A 26,600-nucleotide genomic window follows, 5' to 3' on the forward strand; every position below is an offset into this window, starting at 1 on the left:
ATGACATTCCAGAAATGTAAAAAACATTTCTGATTATGTGTTCAATGTACATTGACACTGAATGGCCTAATAAAGTGCTTCCACTTTCAATAGTTGCTAGTGACAGCAGCATGTGAACGTCTAATGAACCTTTTTATTGTCATGAAACTTATTCTCAGTTCCTGGGCCGCCTCAGTAATTTGTTATCATTGTCTTATTTCTCTGAGGTGAGGTGCTCTTATGCCTTTGAAAATTAAACTATTAACTTGACAGGCCACATAGTCTCCACAACCCCAATTTGATTTTCCATTAAAAAAAAAAAAAAAAAAAGTTGCTGTAAATAAATGTAGCTGCAATTTTTTTGTGGCATAGGAAACCTTTGTCGGATGAGTATTACGTGAGTACATCCAAGTACCAAAAATTTGTATCTGACGTTATTTTATTCCTGTTCTTGTCTGGTCACCAAATATTCGAAGTAGGGGAATAATCATTAATGAAATTTGAGATATGAGAAGACTATGTGAGCCCTCGTTCGTCTGAGGCTGAACTAGCAAAAATATGGTGATAATGGTTAAGAATGTTCTTGGTTTTTTTTGGAAATTCCATTTCTTGTCTCATAGCATAATACTGGGTAGATGTCATTACACAGAAAAAATTCAGAAAGGAGTAAACATATAGTTGTTGATAGATGGAAAAAAAGAAAGCTGAGCTGTTGGACAGTGTCCTTTTCAGAGATAACAGATTAAAAAACACACACACACACACACACACACACACACACACACACAAATTGTCTTGCCACTACAGCTGGACTGGGTGAGTGGTTTGGGAGCTGGAGTGAGTGAGTGAGTGTGTTGAATGTGGAGGAGAAGAGAGGCAGAATGAAGGGGAGGAAGATGCAGATCTGTGTTGTATGTTGTGGTTCATAAGGACAGTGATTTCAGTTCTAACCAGTAATATAAAAGGAATTGTTTGTTTGTGTGTGTGTGTGTGTGTGTGTGTGTGTTTCTTTTTTTTAAGTGATAAGATTTTTAACGCATGATTATATTTCATATTAAGTAGGCTCATAACCCCACTGAAGAACAAATGTCAAAGTTTGCATACACATACATAAACACACACTTACACGTGATAGGGAAGACCAAATTCTAACATTTGTTTCTTTGTACATTACCAACATGGAGTAGGTGTGGACATACATTTTAGGGTTAAACCTCTAAAGAGCTGTAGATTTTATGCTGTTTGTGGAGAAAGTGTGTTGCAGTGACATTTTTTGGTCAAGCTAAACCTACATGCAGCATAAAACAAGCATTTTGCCATTCACATTATGTACTTTCAATTTAGATTCACAAGTTTATAAACAAACTTGTGATTTATCATAGTGAATTAGTTCAGCAGTTAATTTCCATCCAATATATTTTTCTCATGTTAAGAGAAATTAAAATCCATGTGTAGGGTTTCTTCTACCATAATTCATAAATTTTAATGTGATTGCATTTAAGTTTAATGAAAACGTGTTATGAGCAGTCTGGAAACTAGACCTAGTAGAAACAATGCCTGTATAATTTGTGAAACTAAGGACAATATTGGAAAGGAAATATTAAGGCTTAGAGAAGGAGCACTTGCAGATGGAGTGTTTCAAATAAAGATGGTTGGTTGGTTGTTTGAGGTTTAAGGGACCAAACAGCAAGGTCATCAGTCCCTTGTTTCAAATATGCTCCGTTCCGCTAATGGGACATCTCAGTAAAGTCAGAACAATAAAACGGAAAAAGGGAAAAACGTAAAAGGGTAGTCACGTTGTCATTGGTAAAAAATCAAAATGAGGGAAGTCGGTGAGAGAAGGAACCCAACACTATGCTGAAGCAGCATAGGCAAGACCACCTGTGACTTAAAAGGTACAACTGCTATAATGTAGAAAGTACGTATGGGAATAGAAAGACTAACCAAGCCTTAAAAAAAGGGTAAACACAGAGTAAAAGGGGAAGAAAAGAGGATTTCGGTCAGGGAGGTGAATCGGGATTCTCCAAACACTGCCTACAGTGGGAGACACCCAAACACTCACCGCCCTGCCCCAACACTAGAGAGAGATTAAAAACCTTAAAACTGAGAATAAAAACCACTTTCCCGGAGGAAACTGAGAACCAGAGAGACCATCCGGGAATCGTCAGCCAACATCAAAGGTAAAGTGCGGGGGAGTCTGTACTTAGTACGCAGAGCCAAAAGAAGGGGGCATTCAACCAAAATGTGGGCTACTGACTGGAAGGCTGCACAACCACATATTGGGGGTTGCTCATCACGCAAAAGAAAACCATGGGTCAGCCTGGTATGGCCAATGCGGAGACGACACAGTGTGGTCGAGTCCTTTCGGGAGAGGCGAAAGGAAGAACGCCACAGGCCTGGTGTCACCTTAATTGCACGAAGTTTATTAGACAGGGGAGTAGCCTCCCAAGAATTGGCCCATGACTGTGCGAAGTGGGATTTGATGTGAAGCCGTAAATCCGCTGCAGGAGGGGTTACAGAAAATGGGGGGTAAGTAACTGCTCCCCCAGCCAAACGATCAGCGAGCTCATTACCCGGGATACCCACATGGCCAGGGACCCAAAGGAAGTCAATGGAACAAGCAGCACGGTGAATATCAGCAAGATGGTCATGGATGCCAGAGACCAAGGGATGGCGCGAAAAACACCGGTCAATAGCAAGAAGGCCACTCATCGAGTCCGTACATAACAAAACGCGGTTGTGTTGGGACTGTTTAATAAAGGTAAGGGCCTGGGAAATTGCCATCAATTCCGCAGTAAACACCCCACATGTAGGTGGCAGCAGATGACTTTCCGTTCCAACAGAGGACGTGAAGGCATACCCAACATGATCAGCAGATTTAGAGCCATGAGTGTAAAAAACAACAGCATCCCGAAACTCCCATAAAATTTGGCGTAAAAAGGAGCGGAACACCACCGGGGGGATGGAATCTTTCGGACCTCGGCGGAGATCCATCCGAATTCGAGGTCGAGGAACTAACCAAGGAGGGGTGGAGGGGAGGGAGCGAGGAAGACAGGACAAAGAAGGAAGCTGAAAATCACGGCAAAGAGACGCATGGCGCAGCCCAACCGGTAAACCCGCCTGAGGGCGGAAGTCGGGTGGGCGACGTCCATGGTCTGGGAACAGGATAGAATAGGAAGGATGGGTGGGAGAGGAATAGATAGTGAGTGCATAAGACACCAGAAGCTGGGACCGCCGAACAGAAAGGGGGGGGGGGGGGATCCCAGCTTCAACCAGGAGACTATCAACAGGGCTAGTAGGGAAGGCACCGGTGGCCAAACGGATACCATGATGGTGGACTGGATCCAGCACGTGCAGTGTGGAAGGAGCAGCTGAACCATAAACTTGACAACCATGGTCCAAGCAAGACAGAACTAGAGCACGATAAAGACGGAGGAGGAGGGAACGGTACGCACCCCAAGAGGAGTGGGCAAGGAAGCGAAGGACATTGAGTTTACGGAAACATCCTACCTTCAGGAGTCTGATATGGGGCAGCCAAGTGAGCTTGTTGTCGAAAAGAAGACCCAGGAAACGAAACTGTGGGACCACAGGCAATCGTTGTGCAGTGAGATAGAGCTCTGGATCAGGGTGGATCATAGTACGGCGACAGAAGTGGACCACTCGCGATTTTAAAGGAGAGAATTGAAACCCGTGTGAGAGGGTCCATGCAGAGGCACGCCGTATAGCCACCTGGAGCTGCCGTTCTGCAGATGCCATCGAGGAGGAACTAACCCAAATGCAGAAATCATCCACATACAGGGCAGGGGCGACCAAGGGACCGACAGAGGCCACAAGTCCATCAATAGCAATGAGGAAAAGAAGGACACTCAAGACAGAACCCTGTGGGATGCCCGTCTCCTGGATCCGTGGAGAACTAAAAGCAGTACCAACTCGAACTCTGAATGACCGATGGATCAGGAACTGGCGGATAAAAATCGGGAGTGGGCCCCGAAGACCGCACTGATGAAGGGTAAGTAAGATGTGATGGCGCCAGGCCGTGTCATAGGCCTTGCGAAGGTCAAAAAACACTGCAACCAAATGGCGGCGCTGGGAAAAAGCCTGCCGAAGTGCGGATCCCAAGCGAAGTAAATGATCGATTGGAGATCGTCCCTCTCGAAAGCCACACTGGTAAGGGGACAATAGATTCCGAGAGTTGAGGACCCAATTGAGCCGACGGGCTACCATCCGTTCAAGTAACTTACAAACAACATTGGTCAAACTAATTGGCCGATAGCTGTCAACAGATAGGGGGTTCTTACCAGGCTTAAGGACAGGAACCACAATGCTATCCCTCCACTGAGAAGGGAAGTCACCCTGGAGCCAGATACGGTTAAACACCCGAAGAAGATGTTGCCGTTGTGGAGCACTGAGATGTTGAAGCAGTTGGTTATGAATGGAATCTGGGCCACGGGCCGTATCATGAGAAGAAGATAGAGCAGAAAGAAATTCCCATTCAGTAAAAGGTTCGTTGTAAGATTCTGACTCACAAGTGGTGAAACATAAGGTGGGAGTTTCAGCCCGCTGTTTTTGATGAAGGAAAGCAGCTGGATAGGAGGCTGACGCTGATGCCACTGTAAAATTGGTCGCAAGATGTTCTGCAAGAACTAATAGGTCCGTACAAATGCCATCTGGGAGGTGAAGGCCTGGGAGGGTGGATTGCCGATGGCAACCTTGGAGAGAGTGAAGTGTACCCCATACCCGTGACAGAGGGACAGTAGAACCAAGGGAAGAAACGAATCGTTCCCAACATATCCGCTTGCTCTGTTTGATTAAATAACGGGCTTTAGCGCGAAGGCGTTTAAAGGTAGTAAGGCTGGCTACGGATGGGTGCCTCTTAAAGTGTTGCAAAGCTCGATGGCGATCACGGATGGCAATGGTAATGGCCGTACTCCACCACGGGAGTTGCCGACGATGAAATGGTCCAGATGAGTGCGGGACAGCAAGGCTAGCAGTGCGAACAATCGCGTCAGACACGTCACGTAGGACGACATCAATACAACCCGACAAAGAGGGAGAAAACACGACCTGTGCAGTGTATAGAGGCCAATCGGCGCGTTGGAAAGACCAACGAGGTAACCTGTCCATCGGGGAGCGGGAAGGGAGCGTGATAATCAACGGGAAATGGTCACTATCACAAAGGTCGTCGTGTGGCGACCAGTGTAATGAAGGGAGGAGAGAGGGAGAAGAAAGAGAAAGATCAACGGCAGAAAAGGTACCATGACCGGCACTGAAATGAGTAGGGGAGCCATCATTAAGAAGGCACAGGTCGTGGTCTGCAATAAATTGGTCTATAAGAAGACCTCGTCGAAATGGAAAGGCACTGCCCCACAGAGGATGATGAGCATTAAAATCCCCAAGGAGGAGGAAGGGAGGAGGAAGTTGCCGAAGAAGGGCGGTTAAGGCAGCAGGTGTAAGAGTCCTGTCAGGAGGGAGATACAGATTGCAAACTATGACCGCAGAGTCTAGGTGGACCCTAACAGCAACCGCTTCCAATGTAGTTTGAAGAGGAATCCACGTGCTAGCAATGTCTGTACGGACCAACTTACAAATGCCACCAGAAGCCCGAAGAGGTCCGAACCGATTTCGACAGAAAACACGAAACCCACGGAGGGTCAGTGAGTGAGCATCAGTAAAATGAGATTCCTGGAGAACCATGCAAGCTGCAGAGTAGGACAAAGAAGGGATTGCAATTCCGGAAGGTGATGATAGTATCCATTACAATTCCATTGGAGAACCACAGAACGATGGTTTAAATGGGGGCTGAACACGCTAAATCCAGTCATACCGCCGGGTCCCCACCCGTCACCGACAAGGAGGGGGCGACATCCATGAACGACAGGTCAGAATCCGGTTGTGAAGTCGGGGGAGGGACCTCCGGTGACACCAGAGGCTCTTTGTCCCAGGACTTATGTTTCTTCTTCTTTTCAGGCTGAGATCGAGGAGGGCTGTGTGGCATAAAGGAGCCAGCTGCAGCAAGATCAGGAACAGAAAGAGGCCGGGCAACCTGGGGGCCGACAGACCGCGGCTCTCGCGGTCGTCACGCGGCAGCAGACCTTTGGCCTGGAAGGTGTCGGGAAGGGGCATCCCGGGAGAGGCGCCCTTGACCGGCAGACGCCGAAGGAGTGGGACACTTCTCCGGCTGGGGAGGGAGAGCAGCACCCATAGGAGAAGGTGTGGGAGCCGCAGGGGAGGAGGGGAGGAAAGGGGTCCGGGATGGGGGTAAGGAAGGGGGAGGAAGGGGTGAAGATGTAACCAAGGCGTAACTAGATGTCATGGACACAGGGTGAAGTCGTGCATATTTCTTACGGGCCTCTGTGTAGGTTAAACGATTGAGGGACTTATACTCCTGTATCTTTTTTTCCTTCTTATATCCTGGGCAATCTGGTGAACGTGGAGAATGACTACCATGACAATTTACACATACAGGAGGAGGAACACAGGGACTCCCCTCATGGAGTGGATGTCCACATTCACCACAGAGAGGGGCCTGGGAACAGCGGGAAGACATGTGGCCAAAACGCAAGCACTTTAAAAACACCTCATAGGGGGTGGGATGTACGGCTTCACATCAGCGATAGACCATAATCTTAATTTTCTCAGGGAGGGTATCCCCTTCAAAGGCCAGGATAAAGGCACCAGTATCAATACGATTGTGTTTAGGACCCTTCTGAACACACCGAACAAAGTGAACACCCCGCCGTCCGAGATTGTCCCGAAGTTCCTCATCAGTTTGAAGGATGAGGTCCCTGTGAAAAATCACACCTTGTACCATATTTAGAGACTGGTGGGGGGTAATGGACACAGGAATTGTGCCAAGATGGGTACAGGCACGAAGGGCCACAGATTGGGCAGCTGAAGTAGTTTTTATCAGCAACGAACCCGACCGCATCTTGCTCAGGGAGTCCACTTCGCCAAACTTGTCTTCAGTGTGTTCCACAAAGAATAAAGGTTTGACACTGGTGAAAGTATCTCCATCAGTCCTGGTGCAAACTAGATAACGGGGGAAAGGTTTTGCCCCTAGACGACGGGCCTGACCCTCTTCCCAGGGGATAGCCATGGAAGGGAAGGCCAAAGGGGCAAGAGAAGCAGCACTGGAGGAATCAGTTCCACGCAGAGAGACGGCTGCAGAAGAACAGCCAGAGTTCTGGACCCGTATGCGTTTCATTTGCATAGCGTCCCCCCTGATACCACCCACTCCGATCAGGGGCTCTCCTCACGGGCGCCACCCAGCCACAGCAAGGGCCGTCTGGCACGGCGGCCATTGCCGGGAGTTCCGATGCTCCAGGATGACGAGCAACCACTCCAAGGCATGCATGAGGAGGTTATAGCTCAGGTATCAGAAGTGTGATCCCTGTGTGTTCAGGGGGCTCAACCAAAAGGGTACATAGCGACCCCACTAAACGGGCTGGCTACCGTGCTGGCTATGCACCCTAGTATCAGACAACGACGTAAAGAAAAGGTGGAATGTACTAGGAGGGCGCACGTCGGAGACACTAGGTAAGGTGCTCTTCCCCAAATGGCTCACACTACGGAGGAGAAATTTTGTAATGGAGGTCAAACCCCAGAGGGGGACCAAGGAATGCCAAAAGGAGGAGATGATTATGCAACAAAGCCGGATTGGAAAACCAACAGAACCAGGAGGATAGCGGGGCCAACATAAGCAGGGACACCAAGAGAGGGAGAGGAGAGGGCGAGGGGAAAGGAGCAAGGAGGGGAAAGGATGGGAAGGGAAAGGAAATGCAGCCCTGGAGAGAAAGATGGTTGCAATGGCTCGGGGCCCCGTGCTCGCCACGCACGTATCCACAAAAGAGTTGTGGACTCCCTGGGGGTCAAATAAAGAAATGTAAATTTGTGCATGGTGTACCAGACATAATCCATATGACTTTAAATAATTTGTAAGAGAAAGGTGCCTCAGTGTAGTTATCGTGTGGCTTAGAGTGGAGACCAGATGCAGCTTGCAGTTTCTATACTTGGGAAGGTTGCGACATTTACAGGCCAGCACTAATGTAGACCTCGAGCTATGCTACAGATCAATCTGTCAACACAGCAGAGGTTTTCTTTTGTGTGTGTGTGTGTGTGTGTGTGTGTGGGGGGGGGGGGGGGGGGGGGAGTTAGTGATTATCGCCCTCTAGCCACAAGTTTACGTACTGTATCTTTCTTCCATTTCATAATGAACTACTAACACCAAAAGCTAATAAAGCTAACTCCCCAGTGAGATCTATATGTAGCATTTTTATATGCCGATGTCAAATTTTTCAATACTTTATCACAACAAATCCTACTAAAAGGCACATTTTATAGAGAAATCTTTAATACAGTGTATGTTTGCTTTCCTGCGTGCTAAGTGTTTTTTTTTTTTTTTGTATTTTCAGATTTAAACTTGGAACATTTAGTATTTTGTACATGTTCAGTCTGCGGTGTTTATGAGTCCACAAGACAAGACTTTGCTGTTTCCATGATGTCGCGGGTCTTGTGCTGTGGTTGGTTGACAGAAGCAAATCTAGCACCACCATTTGATTTTTGGAACTAGGATACCATATTTACACTTCTGTATGACAAAATTATGTAATTCTAGTGATAAACTACATTAAAGATCTCTCCAAAATGAATCATTTTTGAATGGTTGTTGTGATAAAGTATCAGAAAATATGACATGGGTGTAAAAAGTTGATGCCATCCATTTTTAAGCACTTCATTTAGTAAGTTAAATAGGTACTTACAACAAATGAATTGCTTCTTATTGCCTGTTAATGAACATTTTGCTTAATCCATTTTATAGACATACTGATTTCATCTCCCCGTCTGTGCTGCAAAATGGCCTATGGCGTTTTCATTAAGATTTAGATGATTAAATAGTCCCTTTTCAAGTTCATGTTCTAAATTTTTTCCTAAACAGAATGCACACTGGATTCATGTTGAGCTGTTTTCAGGCTTGAGGTATACTGCAGTTTTTCATAAGAAAATAAAACTCAATAGAACTTGAGCACAACACACACACAGAAGGAAACTTGCTAATGATTGTACATTTTTTCTGTGCATTTTCCTTATTGATTCGTGAAACTGCTGCTAGATGGTAACACTTAATGATACAGTGCTCTAGTGGTCTCACAAATGATATGCTTGCCAGTGATAAACTTACCAATGATGCACTTATAAATATTGCAGTGGTTAGAATTGACAATGACAGAAACAAAAAATTATCTAAAATGCTATCAAAACATTATTGCTTAACATTGATTAATTACACATCAAAGCATAATAAGAGATATACAGGAGATACGGATTCAATATCAGAGTTTCAGCTGCTCTGTTCATTCCCTTTCGGAGTAAGCAGTGGAATGTGCAAATTGTGTGGAGGTTGGTAGGACACCATTAGGCTCTGTTAGTTGAGACGACAGGAGGCCCAGAGGAGCTGTACTCTAGAAGCCATGCCCCCAAGCCTTGTATGCATAAAGCTAATGGGCATTTCAAGGTGCAGCGAGAAGACTAGCTACCATCTGTCTGAAAAACATCAGTCGGTATCAACAGTTCAAAAAATGTTGACTGTCATTATTTGTGTGGAAAATACTTGAAATGTGTCTGATAATTTAAATTCTGTAGCACATTAATGAGAAATATGTTTTATGGTGGCTCTGCCTCAAAGGCTTTTAACTATGAGCCACACCTCGTGGAGACTGTATCTTTTAGTGCCAATTCCACTATTCTTACTTAATGTGTTACTGAATCCTACATTTTTGGTACCACTGTGTGCTCATCATCAGTCCTCAAGTGATTTTAGGAGAGCAATATTTTAATGTAGCTATTTCAGTTAAGTATTCACTTCAAAGTCTCATCACTGTATGCTAACAAATACAAAAGTTAATATTTTTCAGACTGTTGAAAGACACATTTAAAAACCAGCCTTTCCTTTTTCTGGGAGTTACAGCAGAAAAGAAAGAACAAAAAAAAATTTTATGGAAAATATTCTGTTCTGTTTGGGCATGCCATGTACATTAATACAATCTAGGGATATGCAATTGAACACAGTTAAAATATGTGTTATGTGTTACTGCTTATGGTGAATTATAAAAATTTGTATTGCTGTTCTGTTGTTACCCGAAATATGTCAGTCATATGGCTCAGTTACAGTCTTGAGTACACGTTTAAATATTAACAAGATACGTCAGTTCGTGAGTACTTCTTAGTCTGTTTCTTGTTTTTCAGAAAATGGGCATACTTCTGACTTTTTGTATGCTGCTGGGTATGTATTTCATTGATCTGGTACATATCCTCATTAAAGTGAGAGGGAAATATGTTTCAATAAGAACATTTATGTCTGTCTTCTTGAATACTTTACAGTCTTCATTTTTATTTCAGCGGGCCATGGCTTCTTGTGGTTGGGTTTCTTCATGATGCAGTATTTTCATCATGTGTAATCCATTTTACATCTTCACATTTGCTTTTACCTTGCTTGTGATTAATGACCTAACCTACTTTCTTACATCATCTCTGTCTTAAATAAATTATTCTCTCATTGTCAGTGGAAAACATATTGTAATGATTTCTTGAATTTTTCCTAGTTGCTTAATGCTGATTTAATTGGCCCACTAACTAAATATTCTCTTTTTATCTTTCTGTCTGAATGCAGTGACACCAAAATGCACATTATTCTTTCAAACCAAGTGAGCTGTAATTTGCTTAAGTTGCACATATATTTACACCGTCTTATGCATTTACACACAAGACATGTAATGTATGAAATGTTAAATAAGTAATGATATCATCATGATGAAATTTATAGCATAACTACTGGGTAGTGATGATCAGTATCTATTTTGATGCTGTATTCTGTCTGTGTAGCCATTTAGAAGTTGTTTGCAAAATGGCAATGCTCAAATTACGTGAGATGTAAAATTGGGATTAGAGGTTAATATGGTATTAGTTTTGCCCATAAAAATGATTGTGCACTGCACTTTGATGGTTTTAATATAAAATATTGAAAGCACTTATTTAGATATTTTGTATGTAATAAAACAGCACAAAAGATTCTTTAAATCAGAGTTTATTTTAACTTTAGGAATTATGTCTATTTATATAGACTGCTACTGACAAAGTTTGTGATGCTTGCTTCTCTTATACATAAATGTATTCTGTCCCATTATCTTCATTTACTTATATGCTGAAATTATCCATATAGCAGTTAATTCATAATTGGGTGTACTGTATAACTGAACTACAGCAGTCTGATTTAATATTTTATTATATAGGAATGGTGTCTGTTCTTTGTGACATGCACATCCAAAAGAACAGACACAATTGATTCAATTAGCAGCTGTATTCAATACATTAGAAAAGAAATTTTAGACATTTATACTATTTTAACAACTCAGTCTGGTAGAGGTGACAAGACAACTAATGTACCATTTGTTTTGTGAATTTTATTCCAGACTTCTGTGAACTTTCAAATTAAAATAAATGATAGCACACTTAAATTTAATGTAACACATTTCTGTTAAGTTGTTAAATCAACTTGACAACTGCAGGCATAACCATGAAAAATTGTTAAAACTCTAAAGGAAATCTCCACAAAGTTAATTCACACCTGTTTTTGCCTTAACATGTTCATAATTTTCCCATGTTTTGTGCTTAATGAAGCAATGCTCATGGAGAACACACTAATGTAATTGACCGGCATTGCATTAGCCTCCAAGCAGTGTTTACAAACATTACTTGAATACTATGGTAAGTTTCTTGACTGCAGGGCACTCTACTTGGCATATTTGAATCGGTAAAATTTGAAACAATTCGTGCTTTTGCTCCTGCAACTGTCGTACTCTACTTGGTGTGGTGATGATGGAAGTAACTAGGTTACTTCGAATACAAGCATACCAATCACAGCAATTTTCAAACTGTCACTAGTGCACGTGCACAGCTTTGTGATTGTCATGACACCTTACTTGAATGCATATTTAGTGTGTTTCATTGTTTGGGCTCTTGTTGGGCTAGTTGAAACCTTTGCTCTCTTTGCATTACTCAACTGTTTCTAGTTTAAATCCATCTCCTTTGTTTAAATATTGAGACACTGCATCAATTACATACCAAAGAAAGATATGTTGTTCAAACAGTCTGGGAATTTAGGGTTAACTTCATGTATTGTTAGGATAATAAGGACTTACGTAATCTCGATGTGCATTACAACTAGAGGCAAATAAATAGCATTGGTAAACACTCATTAGAGGACAACATAAGAGCACTTGCACACTGCAATTGTATTAGACCCAGCCAGAAATTTTTAGCTTTGTTTGGAGAACATGTTTTTCCATATCTACTCTGAACTTCCTAGCTCTAAACAGCCAAACGTTCTTCATTCCCATTGACTTGGATGGGCTGCAAGCGAGTATTAACATATTGCGTATCAAGAGAACAGATAAGAATGTCACCATGAACAAATACATGTTAAGAAAAGTATCAGGACACTATGTTTGTGATTTGCTTTAATGTCCCCCTTTAATCTGACAAGGCGGAAATTCCATGCACTCAAGTAGTTCTCAAGACTACTGCCCAAGTGTTCTCTATGAGGTCTCCTTTATAGGTACACTATCCCAGCATTCTACCATAATCCAAAGTTGCATTTTTGGATCCCCCTCTGTCGAATATTATGTGCTCATTCCATTTCATGTTGTTTCACAATGTTATGCGTGGATATTTAATGACACAACAGTCAAAATAGCAGGCAGAATCATTATGCCCAAGTCAAAAGTAAAGGCCATATTGGTTCCAACAACAAAACAATAAGGAAGTTCAAATTTCTTGGACACTAAAAGGGTAGAGTTGGTCTGCACATCCAGTTACCTGGTGAATAAGTTGGAGTTTCTGACTGGTGTATTCTCTGCAGTTATATCTCGTACTACCTTAGGAGGCAATGAGCTAATTGGAAGCTGGTTGGAGGAAACAGAGGAGGTGGTCATTTGACTGGAATAGAACTGCCAGCACATACGGACTCTGCATGGGTATTTCCAGTTCTGTTGTAGAGAAAATGGAAAAGGCACTCATTTAACAAGAAAGCAGTAAGCTACATATTTACAGTACTGTGAAAAGGCTAGAGTGCTACTCACCATAAAGATGATATGTTGAGTTGTAGACAGGCACAACAAAATGACTGTTGTGTAAAGCTTTGAGCCAAAGCCTTCTTTATAAAAGAGAAATACACACACATTTACCCAAGCAAGCACACCTCACACCCACATACTGCTAACTCAGCCCAGACTCTAGCTGAAGTCCTAAGTCTGGACGGAGTGGCCAGAGGTTGTAGCCATGTGGGTCTGAGGTGTGCTTGCTTGGATCAATGTGTCTGCATTTGTCTTTTCTGAAAAAGATTTTGGTCGAAAGTTTTATGTAACAGTCTTTTCATCATGCATGTCTGCAACTCAATGTGTCATCTTTGTGGTGTGTAGCAATCAGTCCACTTTGTAATATTGTTGATATTCCAACCAGGATTTTCCATTGTTTGAAGTTACATATTTAACTTTTTTTGTATTTTCTTAGTAATTTAATTTTTAAATTCTTTAAGTGTTTCTGTGTTTAAGAGGTGTACTCTCACTCTTTTGGAACTGTAAAGTGTAGATTCAGGCAGTCTGTAACACAGCTGTCATTTCTTTTGAACGGCCAGCTGCACAGTTCACTCGGTCATCGGCCTCCATTGGTGATACATCAGGAGGGTAGAAAGTTACATATTTAGGCATCTCTGTGTGCTTTAATAGTTTACTTCCTAAGTTAGCCCTGTTTGGATGGGTAGGATGTGCATGCTGTGTGTGAATGCAGGAGGAGCTGGCTGCAGTTTGTGAGCAGCCAAAGTTACTATTGGCCACTGTGGGCCATATTCAGACTGCTGCTTTAGCGTGTTGCAGTGGCAGAGCATCTGGCCTGGCACATGGGACACCTCAGGTGTGACTTGTTTCGCCTACGGGCCTTGCTGCCGATGTACATTCCATTGTACCCACTGTGGTGAGTCTGCCCTAACCTCAGGGTGAGTGGTGGGTAGTAAGGCATTCGTGTTGCTTTAGGCCAGTGGTAGTCAACCTGGTCCCTACTGCCCACTTGTAGATGTTCCAGATTTCATGGTGAGCAGCATGTGGGGTCATTGTGTTTTCGTAAAATTTTGACATAAAGTATGTAGTAAGTAATTATTATGGAACATGTGGCTGCTACTTCAGCAGGGTCTGAGTGGGCACATGTGTGATAGAATTTGCTAGTTATTGGGAGTGCAAATGCTAGGTGCATTGTGAAGTCTCTTAGGGAAATGGCATTCAGAGCCAGAAAGATAGCCAATGTGCACTTAGTATCTACCAGAGGGGCCTCATCCGAAATGTGGAACCGGTCTTGCTTGCGGCTTTTTACCATGCAGGGTGCAGTTGACTGCAAGTTGTGGCTTATATCAACATCTATGATGCCTGTTGTTTGGGTTCTGAGGCCATCCTCAGTCCATGCATGTGGCCAGAGGAAGTGGCGAAGACTGCTGGCCTTGCATGTAATTTCTAGCATTGTTCCCAGATTTGACCGGGATCCTTTGGTTTGGAACCAAGCGGAGGGTCTCAGCTAAAGGCTTCATTGACTATGTGATGGTCTTGGCTGCCGATTTTTGGACCTGCATGATTGAGAGAAGAATTGTAGGGCTACCCTTTGTAGGTTAGGAGTGTACTACACAAAGGAACCTGCTACTCGGGCAGCAGAGTACTTGTAGTGTGCACATGGGCTTTTTTAGGCTAGTGATAGTTTGAGATACTCTGATGAATACTCAACAGTCAACGTACAGATAGCGAAAGCAGACTGCAATCAGAATAAATAGACTTCAACTCTCAAAATTTTTATTAGTAGATTGTCAAAGTATTCATAACAAACTTCCTAAATTTTACTGCACTCCAGGAAATGTGTCACACACTAAATATTCTCGAGGACTGAGAACTGGCTGAAAACCGAAGCAGAATGCTGTGAAATATTTAACAAGTAATGAAACGTGTATCAGAAAGACAGATTCGGTGCCATAGGATGGGAGTGTTCATTGTAGTCGACAAGAATATTGTCTCTAGTGACATTGAATTTGAATGTGACAGTGAAGCTATCTGGATGTATATAACAGGTCTCTGTGAAATTAAGTTCATAGTTTGATGTTTTTACCAGCCACCTGATTCCTTCATGATAGTTTTAGAGTCATTAAAAAAATCTATGCTCAGTAGCACAGAAATACCCAGATCATGCAGTATTAGTTGAAGGCTACTTTAACCTACTGACTGTAAGCAGGGATGCCTATGGATTCATTGCAGGTGGATAGACAGGCAGTCTTGTGAGGTATTTTTGAATGCATTTTCCAAAAACTGTCTTGAGCAGCTAGTTCGACAGCCCACACATGATGAAAATATTTTAGACCTTGTAGCTTCATCAGGCCTGACCTTATTGACGGTGTCATTATAGAGACAGAGATGGGTATTTAAGTTAATACATCAATCAAGAAGGCTGGGAAAGTATTTTTACTAGAAACAGCAGATAATCAATTCTTAACATCCCACTGAGACAATGAATGGACATCTTTTAGTTCCAGTATGATGGACATAAAGGAATTGTGAGCAAAGTTCAAATGGGTCATGAATTGTGCTTTGGAGAAGTATGTGCCAAGTAAGTGGATTAAGGATGGGAAAGACCCACTGTACTATGGTAACAAAATTCTGATAATGCTGAGGCAGCAATGACTATTGAACTCTCAGTTCAAAAGAGAAAGCACAAATGACAATAGGTGAAAGTTAGGAGAGATTCATGCATCTGTGAAAAGATCACTGCACAAAGCATACAACTACTATCTTCATCACACGTTAGCAAAACATCTTGCTGAGAACCCAAGAAGATTCTGGTCATATGCAAAATTGCCAAGTGAGTAGAAGGCTTCTATGTAATCAGTTGTCTACCAGTCTAATATGGCAATAGAAGATAGCAAAAGGAAAGTTGAAATTTTAAATACAATATATTCTCATTTGAGTGTCACATGGACTTCTGCCCAAAAATCAGCACAGTTGTAGCTAGCCATTGCTCGTGTGAAACTCAGCTTGCCCTTTTCTCACATGATATCCTACAAACTGTGAATGAAGAGCAACAGGCAGATTCCATTTTCCTAGATTTCCAAAAAGTGTTTGACATAATGCTCCTCTGCAGATTGCTAATGAAGGTATGAGCATTCGGAATAGGTTCCCAGATATGAGAGTGGCTCGAAGATTTCTTAAGTAATAGGACCCAGCACTTTGTCCACAATGGCAAGTTTTTATCAGAGTCAATGGTATTGTCAGAAGTGCTCCAGGGAAGTGTGATAGGACTACTATTATTCTCTATATATATAAATGACCTGATGGGTAGGGTGAGCAGCGATCTGCGGCTGTTTGCTGATGATGCTGTGCTGTATGGGAAGGTGCTGTCATTGAGTGACTGTAGGAGGATAGAGATGACTTGGACAAAATTACTAGTTTGTATGAAGCTCTAAATGTAGAAAAATGTAAGTTAATGCAGATGAGTGGGAAAAACAATCCCACAATGTTCGAATACAGGGTTAGTAATGTGCTGCTTCCCATGTCAGGTTGATTAAATATCTAGGCATAACATTGCAAAGTGATGTGAAATGAAATGAGCATGTAAGGACTGGATAGAGAGGGCAGATGGTTGACTTAGGTTTATTGGGAGAATTTTAGGGAAGTGTGGTTCCTCTGTAAAAGAGACTGCTATAGAAAGCCAGTGCAACTGATTCTTGAGTACTGATCGAGTGTTTGGGATCTTCACCATGTCAGGTTAAAGGGAGACATCAAAGTCATTCTGAAGATTTTTTTTTTATCCAGATGAATATTCTGATGAAAACAGAAGATAATCACCTCAGTCCACTCATTTGAACTTCCTGTCCAACCGGAGCAAGTTAGACTGAGTGAAATGGTGTGAACCTCTGCATCCAGAAAAACCGCTCTATAGCAGCACTTCAAAAGCTTTGTCTAGCAAATGACTGAAAAGAAATTGGGCATAATTCTTCAGTTCACGTATATTGACTTCAACAAAGTAAAAAGTTTTTTCTTGGGACATTAATCTTATTGTCGTATATTACAATCAAATACCACTCCCACAGTGTTCTGCTGACTCAAAAATACTTCTATCCTCACTGACATAACCAACTACAGCTTTTTGCATAACTACTACTTTTTTGATCATTACATCTGCAAAAAATTCAATAGTACAGTCTTAGTCACATTATTGGCTCCTTTATTTGCTAACTTGTTGGTAATTTTTGGCTACTGCTTCAACCCATCCAAAACTGCAAATGCCTCAGTTGATTTAGATTCACTGGCAGCATCATTGTTGGTCTTACACAGAACTGATGTTGACATCAATGATCTTATCTCCTTCTCGCCCCTTCTCCTCCTTTTACTGGCATGTGCTGTGTAATAATACAAGTCAAGTATAAACTTCATCTTCAGAATTGTTTTCTTTCTATGGCTTTCTTAAGTAATTGTGCATTTTTAGTGGATACACTGGAAATCTTGCTGTCACAAAACTGTAAGCTTCGGACTGTTTACTGCTAATGTAGAAGAGCGGAAAAGGCGTAGACTGCAAAAGAAAATAATCAACTTTCATCAGAACAATGAAAGATGCTTTGATTATTGGAAAACTGTAACATGTAGATTAAATGTCCATCATATGTACCACCTTTTACTTCAACCTAATCCCACACCTCAAGGAATTTGTGTCTGGGATAGGTTTTGAGTCCAGTGAACAGTAGCAGGCAGGTATTTGGCAGATTTTCCAGAATGTTCTTAATTGGTGTTATCTACCAACTGAAAAAATGTGAACACAGTGCTTTGACCTAAAAGGAGACTACTTAAGCATGCCTGACAATGTCTCAAATATGTGGTGAAGTAGAAGATCAAGTTTGTGAAAGCACTTAAAAACAATAATAAAATTTCATGATTGTTATTTTCATTGTGAATCATTTTACCAAAGTAGCTTGTTCAGTATCAAATAGGATATCATAATTACTTGCATGATAAAGGTATTAAATTTCAAGTAACATCTCATTAAAAGAAGAAAGTGTAGACATTTTACATAAAGGTTATTTCTCAATAGTGATATTTAGTTTACCCAAATAAAGACTATCCCATGAGCTTCTCCATGTTGTGACATCTCTAAATCTGTTATTAAATGCAATAAATAAAATTCCATATCTATCACAGTGTTCTTTATTAATAATGCTTCCATGCGGTAGAGGTGGAATTTCATTTTCTGCATGTATATGAAGAGTCAGTCAGTGTGCAGTTTATGCAGTAGTGCCCCTCTCTAGAGGTATGCAGTAAACCGTAGTTAATTGCTGTCTAATCAATACAGAACTGTGTAGGAGTTTCATGAAACTAACAGGTTTCATGGAAAGTGAACTGGTGGAATAATGCATTTCACTTTGTTTGAGTGTTCAAATTGTTCCTAATCCCTGAAATGTGTGTGGTGAGACTTCAAGATAGCATTTTAATATTATTTATGTAGCTGCTTTCCAGATACACTTGTACATATGAAATCTGCAGCACAACCAGTGAATCACTTTATGCTATGTTCAACTAAATGTAATTGGAATTAATGATTGACTTTTCTGTGCTACACAGCCATGTTAGAGACAGAATACTTTTGCTTGGGAAGCCACAAATAAGTGCAATACAGAGGTTTTCAGTGCAGTGCTAGAAAATTGGAGAAGATAGGCTGCGTTTCCCTTTTGTATCAAATGCCAAGATACTTGGATCTCACCAGGCAGTTATATTGTCAACCAATACTGAAAAAGAATGAGGTCCTAAACTTGTTCAACAAATGCCACATTTTGAAAATCAGCACTGAAGAAAGCATAAGTGTCTGCTGTACTGGGGAGAAGGCTAACATCCTGGGAAACAGGTTTTCAGCCACAAGTACAGCAAAGGAAGAATATGAATTTTCATTTTGTATGCTCTCTAAGTGGTTACCCTTAACACCAGCTGGTTAGGTTGATAAATCATACTTAGTTGTGCTCATACCATCATTCAAGTTGGTTGTGGAGTTTGATGCTCCAAAAAATGCTCGAAAAGGCATCCATCACTGTGTTGATTAACCAATACTAGGACATTCTTATAACATATTTTAAAATGGAACAAACCGTATAATGCCATTTGACATGTAATTGCCCTGTAATAAATAATAAATGCCTATGAGGATTGATGTGGATGCAACTGAAATATTATCAATGCTCTTAGCTCTGATGAATTTCAGATACTTTCACCAACACTGTTTGCTGCAAAAGATTATTACCATGCATTTATTAATGTTTTATGTTGTATGAGAAAAGACGACTGACAACTGTATAGAACGGGTTTGTATCCAGCATTTCTGATTGTGGTCTTAAGTGCAGTGACTATTAGCTTAATAGCAGGGCTTGACAGACATTTTATTCTGTTGTTTACTTTCACAATTAAATTTGCTTCAGGTTCTTGTGTGGCACACACAGACTACGAAGAAATCCCGATCTGTGATAAAAATTGGAAGCTATCTTGATACAAACTTGAAACTACTACTAGAGGAACTTCGTTATCTTGGAATGGGTGATGTTAGTTCAACAAAAGGTAAACTAAATTACTTGTACATTTCCTAGATTTAAAAAGGAACATGCTTGAGTGAAGTGACTAACTTCCATACTTCAATTAAAATTACTTTGTGATTGACAAACGGCATTGGACGAGAGCAGAGTTAGTGGCTCGTACATCACGTGCTCATGTGACCTATACTTGTGCCCACACTAAAAAAAAATCAATTTGTCTAGTTACTGACTGTTGCCAACATCTTTGTAGGTAGTTGGGGGCCAGTAGTGGGGGCTGCTGGTGCTGTAGTGATGGTGATGTGTTACAATGTCATCAACACCCATTATAGACAAACTGCAGCAGTAAGATGAATATTCAGTCTCACACATGTTGCAAAGTAACAGATTATCTAAATGGGTGAGGAAAATTGTAAGGGTGAAAACAACAGAATTCTTGGTAAAACACTATACCACTAATGGCAGCACGCTAGTTATATCTGAATCACTTTTACTATCATCTGTGTAGTTACAAGAATTGTTGTCAAATTTAATGAAATAGTAAGTTGTTCTACATTATTTTCCACTAAACATTCACATTCATGTTCCGTGCTTTCATTATTACTTCTTTCGTGTGTCTTACAACTTTATGTGAATCTGACAATGAAGTTTGGTTTACAGTATCCTTTGGCAGTCTTTCCACTTCTGCCAGCATATGTTTTTTGTTGTTCTTTGCCACATAACCCGTAACTGAGCCCATACAAGTTCAGCGGAAATGAAGTGGCAGCGATATGATGGAGTCTGAGAACCCTATGGCTATATATTTTGCCAGGTTATCATCAGGTGGCTTACTCTGAGCCACAATATGGAGGAATTTGCCCTTTCTACTGTTGTCTGGTACAGGAATATTTTTTATTGTAGCCATTTGATAATATCTGTTTTCTGAAAATTACTGTAGATGCCTTATCAAGGATAGATGAATGAAACAAGGTGTTGTCCATAACTATTACTGAAGGTTTTCTCAAGTTTTTGATGGCTCTTACATATAAAGAGCTGCAGAATGACTCACAGATTCCAATTCTGTATGCAATTACCCGAGACAAAACCCCACTGCCTTATAATACGTTGATCAACAGCTAAAACCAAGAAATAATGATACATATAAAATCTCAACTTTTTATATACATGAATGTGTAAATAAAATAACAAACCAGTTCAATACATTGATAAAAGTATTCTACTAAAATCAAAGCTATTAATTTTATGACCACATTATGATGAGAACATAGTTTTCTTAGAGAAAAATAGCAGTAAGATTATGATCACTAAGGGCAAACTATGATGTGAGACCATAAGTTGCGAAAGAATCCAAGCTTTGAACCAAATAGTTCATTGATGATTGTGTGATAAATATTGTGAATCTGATTTTTGCAGAAGCTATAATGTTCACCAAAAACAAACTTCCACAGCAGATATACTTTTGCCTGATTTTCATAAAAATATTTTATAGTGCTGGAAAGCAAAAAATCACTGCATATTTGGCACTGCTTCCTCTCTGCTCCTGCATTTGCAGCATGCCTACCTGGCACCCTCCCAAACCTTGCAGGCCGCATCACCTGGCGAAGCTCTGCTGCTCATTCTTGCAGAGCAGGCAACACAATACACTCGTGGAGCCTGAAAAACAGCTGCAAATGACTAATGTCTGGCCCTTACTACTCGACTCTCTGAAATGTCAGTCACAAAGTACTTTTAATCAAAGTATAATGGAAGACAGTGTTACAGAGTTATGAGAAAAAATTACACGAGTTCCAAACATGGTCTCTGTTTTCCGAGATGACCTCTTTCTGGTTTATGCTCAGCCAAATTCAAATGTACATTTACTAAGATTTAAGCTGTTCCAACCTTGTAAATAGTGAAACATTATTTTGTTACAGTTGGATTGGGTAATTAAAACTGAGGCTGCCATCATTATGATCAAAAAATTGGCAGTCGGGTGAGAAGCAGTACTGAAAAGAATATTTGATGTGAACAACTTTACTCGAAGATGTAGTTGTGTGTGCATTGGAGAAAGGGGGGGTGGGGGGTTGGGGAGAGGTGGGGCTCAGCCGTGCATGCCTGTGGATGTGCTCAGTTGTGTGTTTGAGCTCAGTTGGTGTCCAAGAATGTGCACTCTTTAGTGTGGATTCTTATGCATTGGGGTGGTGGGTGGGGGTGCAAGGCTAGTACTTACATATTTGTTTATTACTGTGTGATAAAGAAGAGGTATACTTGTTTAACTAAACTGTTAAAACTGAAGCAACTACTGCAGTCACTCTCATCTTTAGCAACTGGTTAAGTAGGTGTTAATCTTCCAAGTCACATAACAGAAGACTGCATATTTTACTTTTGTTTTTGAATTAAGATTAAAAAGTAACTATATATTTCTGTATATAGGATGGTAATAAATATTGTACAAATTATGTGGAAGGATAAATGAACAATGGTTGCATGTTGTATGATTCAACTTATTAGGGGTCATAGGATATTGTTCATTTTGTGTTATAAGCATTAATTACCTTCCACTGAGGCAACTCAGTTTGTTTAGAAACTTTTGCTTATATGTGCCAAGCTATGCTTCAAGTGAATATCACACAACTGTTTGATGTTTCAGGGGCAGCAGCCTACTTAACAAAGGATGGGCACACACAGACGATATAACCATTCCTAATGTGTTTGCTAACTTTTGACACATTATCTGCACAAAGTTATGACTGTAATAACACTCTGTTGCAGTCGTATATCATAAATAGTGGCTCAGTCTAGAACTTGTCATTTAATGTAGTGGTAGACAATATTTATGATTAAATAGGATGACATTCTCATCGATTGAAGTATGGTACTGAATTTGTACAAATATTATTTATTAAAAAGAAGTAGATTTATTCCAGTTTAGATATTTGAAATGGGTGATAAATTATGTAATTATAAGATTTTTGAGAATTCAGAATATTTCATATATCTGATTTTGATCGTTTTTCTAGTCATACATTTCAGCGGCAAGGAGTTCTGATAAAGATATTGTTCATTGGTAGTCATGCTTTTGCTGAGAGATCTACCGACCTATTTCATAAGAAAATATAGTGATTAACTATAGCTGCAATATTAAACTTCACAAAGACATTTGAGATTATATATTTTAAGTAGACTGTTAAGTTAATTTAGCATTTGGTGCAACTTTTAGCTTTCATAGGCATTTGGGGTACAAAAGAAAAAGAAATATATTTCTGTGTGAGTCAATTCATACAACATTTACAGTGGGATGATAAACATAGAAATCAGAATTAAAGGAGTTAGCACGGAGTTTACATCTGTCCTTGTATTGCATAAATATTAAGTTTAATAGTTCCACACAAGAACATAGAACAAAACGTCGGCAACACTATCAGACATCATACCAGGATTTATCATAACTGTCTAAGGGGAAACACAATATTTTTCAATCAGGTATGGAATATCAAATAAAACAATAGTATTTTCTTTTTAAACATTGTCTGAAAACATGTCTCTGTTTGCAGTGCCTCACAAGTTCCTGCATCTACTTAATGTTGTATGATTAAAGCACAGTCAGGATTTCTATGTCCTTACACCATTAAATTAGGATTAAACTATTTATTTAAATGTACATTTAGTTTTATAGCTCTTATTATTGAAGCTTTAATACTGTTTGCAATACAGTTGGTTATTGATACACCCAGGACTTGGGATTTGAAAGAGATAACTACTTCACTTAGCTTTTAGGAAAAGCATTTAGTCTTCATTTTGAGGTTTAGAAATAGGGTCTCATTACCATTCTGCAAGAATGAAGAAACACAGATTTGTATTGTTTATAAATAATGTAATTTAATATCCTGACAAAGACAAGGTAAAACTTGTGTGGGATGATGTCTTAATGGTAGGGAAACAAAACTATCTTTCTATGTTGAATGCAATATCGTATTTTGGCTGTGTTGAGATGTAAGATTTTAAAAAAATTTTCAATAAGCACAAGATTAATACCTCTTACTGCTAAATTACTTTCTCAGACGTTGGTACAGTATGGGCATTGTAATTGGCAGGGGATGTTAGAAGTGAATTTGAGTGATTCTGCCTATCCCTTCACTCTCAGAATATCCCTTTTTATTGCGATTGTCAAGGACGTTAAACCCAAATCTTAATTCCTTGTGGTTTGACAAAGAGAAAGTAACATTCAGAATATAATGAAATTGACATATCATTTTGTGTATTTCCAGTGTGGTTTGGTGTCTAAAACTTCATTAGTCTATGATTAAAGCCTTTCAGTAGTCCTGGGGTGTTTTTTCACCTTTGCTTCTTTCACCTCCTGCAGTGCAAAGAGAAAGTAACATTCAGAATATAATGAAATTGACATATCATTTTGTGTATTTCCAGTGTGGTTTGGTGTCTAAAACTTCATTAGTGTATGATTAAAGCCTTTCAGTAGTCCTGGGGTGTTTTTTCACCTTTGCTTCTTTCACCTCCTGCAGTGATTTGGAAGTATGAAAAATACCAAGTTGCTCTATGGTTTGGAATCCACTTTAAACTGTACGACCCCTATAGCTGACTAAGTCTGTTCAAAGGTCAGAGAAAGGCAAGAGCTTAGCACCTCCAATAGCACCATGCCCAGTGTGAAGTACTATGATTTTGAAATCACATTTACATTTTTCAAACTACAAGTTCAGCTCAGAATTCTTGCTACAAAGCAACTTGTCATTTGTTGTAAGGTAACATACTGAGCGCTTTTATTTCCTTTAGTTAATTTTGATTTATCTTTGGCTCACATCTGTTGCTGATTTATGTCAGCATCATTACAACAAAGTAAGTTTAAACAGTAGTATTTTTCAAGTACGTGATAGGATTTAATTTGACTGTCTAGGATGTGCATAATGTCATCTGTATTAACTGTAAATCTTCTGCTGTTTCACAGTTAACATATTTTAAATTTTTTTTATTTCATGCTCACACTGTACTATTACTGTCTGCCATATTATTTGTCATGTAGTATTAGGTTGCTGAAATTTTAAATTGTGTCTTCCATATTTGACTTCATTTTCTGTAAGTTTGAACCATTTGTACAAATTATGCAGTTTTCAAGCTCTTATGTATATACTGTTTTTCATACCAGCTTTATGCTTGTTAAATTATAATTTTTATTTACTGTAGCTTACATTTCATTTTCTTATATTTATTGATAACATAATTCATATTCTGTTATTGCTAATAGTAATACTTGTACTATTGGAAGCAACAGGATTTGTTTCATTATTACACAATAAATTGCTAAGATGTAATTGTGAAAATGAACGGCTGCACAAACATTTCTTAACATATGAGCTGAAATAACTGAAATAATAGCCAGAGGACAGAGAAAATACTAACTACTCTTGATAACATAAAGGGGATGTCAGTATTTTATCAACATATTCAGAGTGTTTTCTGAATAGCATTAAATCATCATGTAGCTGAAGACTTTTACTGTGAATAGTAAAATGTTCACCACAGTTTTGTATAAATGTTTCTATTTTGAATGTTGAAAAGTTTCCCAGGTAATTATACATATTGATGTCACATATCGACAGTTAATATCAAGTTACTGAATTCAGGATAATGTAAAAAGAGTAGCAGCCACTATGTAAGTTTGTAATCAGTGTTTGCAATTTATTGCCTGTATGAAGTGGGAAATTAAACTTCATGTTGAAAATTTTCCCCAAGAAATTATACATATTGATGTTACATATACATTCTTAACACCTGGTTATTGAATTCAGGATCTGTTAAAAATAGTTGCCTCAGTGTTTGAAAATTATTGCATACATTACTTTCCCATGTTAAGTGTTGAACATTGACTATATTTAATCACATTAGTGGAGTAGGGGCAATAACAGCTGTGATAAATCCAAAACTTTTAACGTTGATCTTTTTTTTTGTACTAAGTATTTTTCAGCTAATGGAGTTGGTACATTGTTGTAGGTTTAATATATTCACAATGCTCACAATTACTTTTATGGATACTGTCTTGTAAAAAGAAATGTGTAGTGAAAAAATATTTATATGGAAAAGTTAAGGAAATTGTTTGCAGTATCATTGTTCACGATATACTGTGTATTAACAATATAAACTGTATTTTGGCACATGTTTGTGGCACAAATCCCCTTCAGCCTCAAGTTCCTTCGTTAAATGAAAAGACACAAAGCAGTTCATTAAAATGATGGTACTGATAGCATTAAAGCTTTAATTATTATGAGAATTGTTTCTTATTTTACATGGTTTAGTGAAAATGTGTGCAACAATAGATGGGACAAACACAGCAGTAATTGAGATAATCATTAATGAGAATCTACATGTAAATTTTATGTACTGCTTATGGTGAAATATGGAAATAATATTCCATTGCTATTTGCCTTAAAAAGTGCCATTCAATTTGTGTGTGCCATAATGGTTCTTCAGTCTTCAAAATGTGTGTTTAAGGCTGTGTGGAGTTGGAGGTTAATTGAAAAATATTGTAGCAATGCATTCTTGTAAATTTTTTATGTAAATGAGAGTTACGAAATATTTATTTACTTGTAACTATTGCTCACATGCAATATATTTGCAAAGTAGTAAACACTACAACCATTTGTTAAAATGTTATAATTCCACATTGACAATAAAACACTAATTTTAAAAAAAAATATTACTGTGTACTATTCTTTAAAATGAAGGAAAACCCCACACACATGGAAAATTGTGTTCTTTTCCAGTTGTGTTCTTTAGACAGGCCTGTGTTTTTCTAAAAATAAATGGGAAACATTTAATTTATAAGTTTTAAACTGGAAGAGAAAATGCCAGTTATCCATTTCATTCGCTGTTAATACATAGGTTTAAAAAATCACTTTTTACTGAAACGAATCATTTCCTGATATTACACTGGTGTGTCTTAACGACAAAAATAACTTTTGCTTGATGTGTCTCTGCCAAGTAACATAGC

At 39.6% G+C, this 26,600-nt stretch overlaps 1 protein-coding gene across 3 annotated transcripts in view; it reads left to right on the forward strand.

Moving 5' to 3' along the window:
- Positions 1-26,280, forward strand: part of LOC126248478 (galactosylgalactosylxylosylprotein 3-beta-glucuronosyltransferase S) — a 184,706-nt gene extending 158,426 nt beyond the window's left edge. For all 3 annotated transcript variants that reach the window (XM_049949495.1, XM_049949494.1, XM_049949496.1), the window contains 2 exons: positions 19,514-19,649; positions 22,251-26,280. In XM_049949495.1, coding sequence (XP_049805452.1) covers positions 19,514-19,649; positions 22,251-22,297 — 183 coding nt within the window. In that variant the 3' untranslated portion in view covers positions 22,298-26,280. The remainder of the gene's footprint in view (positions 1-19,513; positions 19,650-22,250) is intronic.
- Positions 26,281-26,600: the final 320 nt, after the last annotated feature.

The sequence above is a fragment of the Schistocerca nitens genome, chromosome 3 (assembly GCF_023898315.1).
Source record: "Schistocerca nitens isolate TAMUIC-IGC-003100 chromosome 3, iqSchNite1.1, whole genome shotgun sequence".
In the NCBI taxonomy this organism is placed as follows: domain Eukaryota; kingdom Metazoa; phylum Arthropoda; class Insecta; order Orthoptera; family Acrididae; genus Schistocerca; species Schistocerca nitens.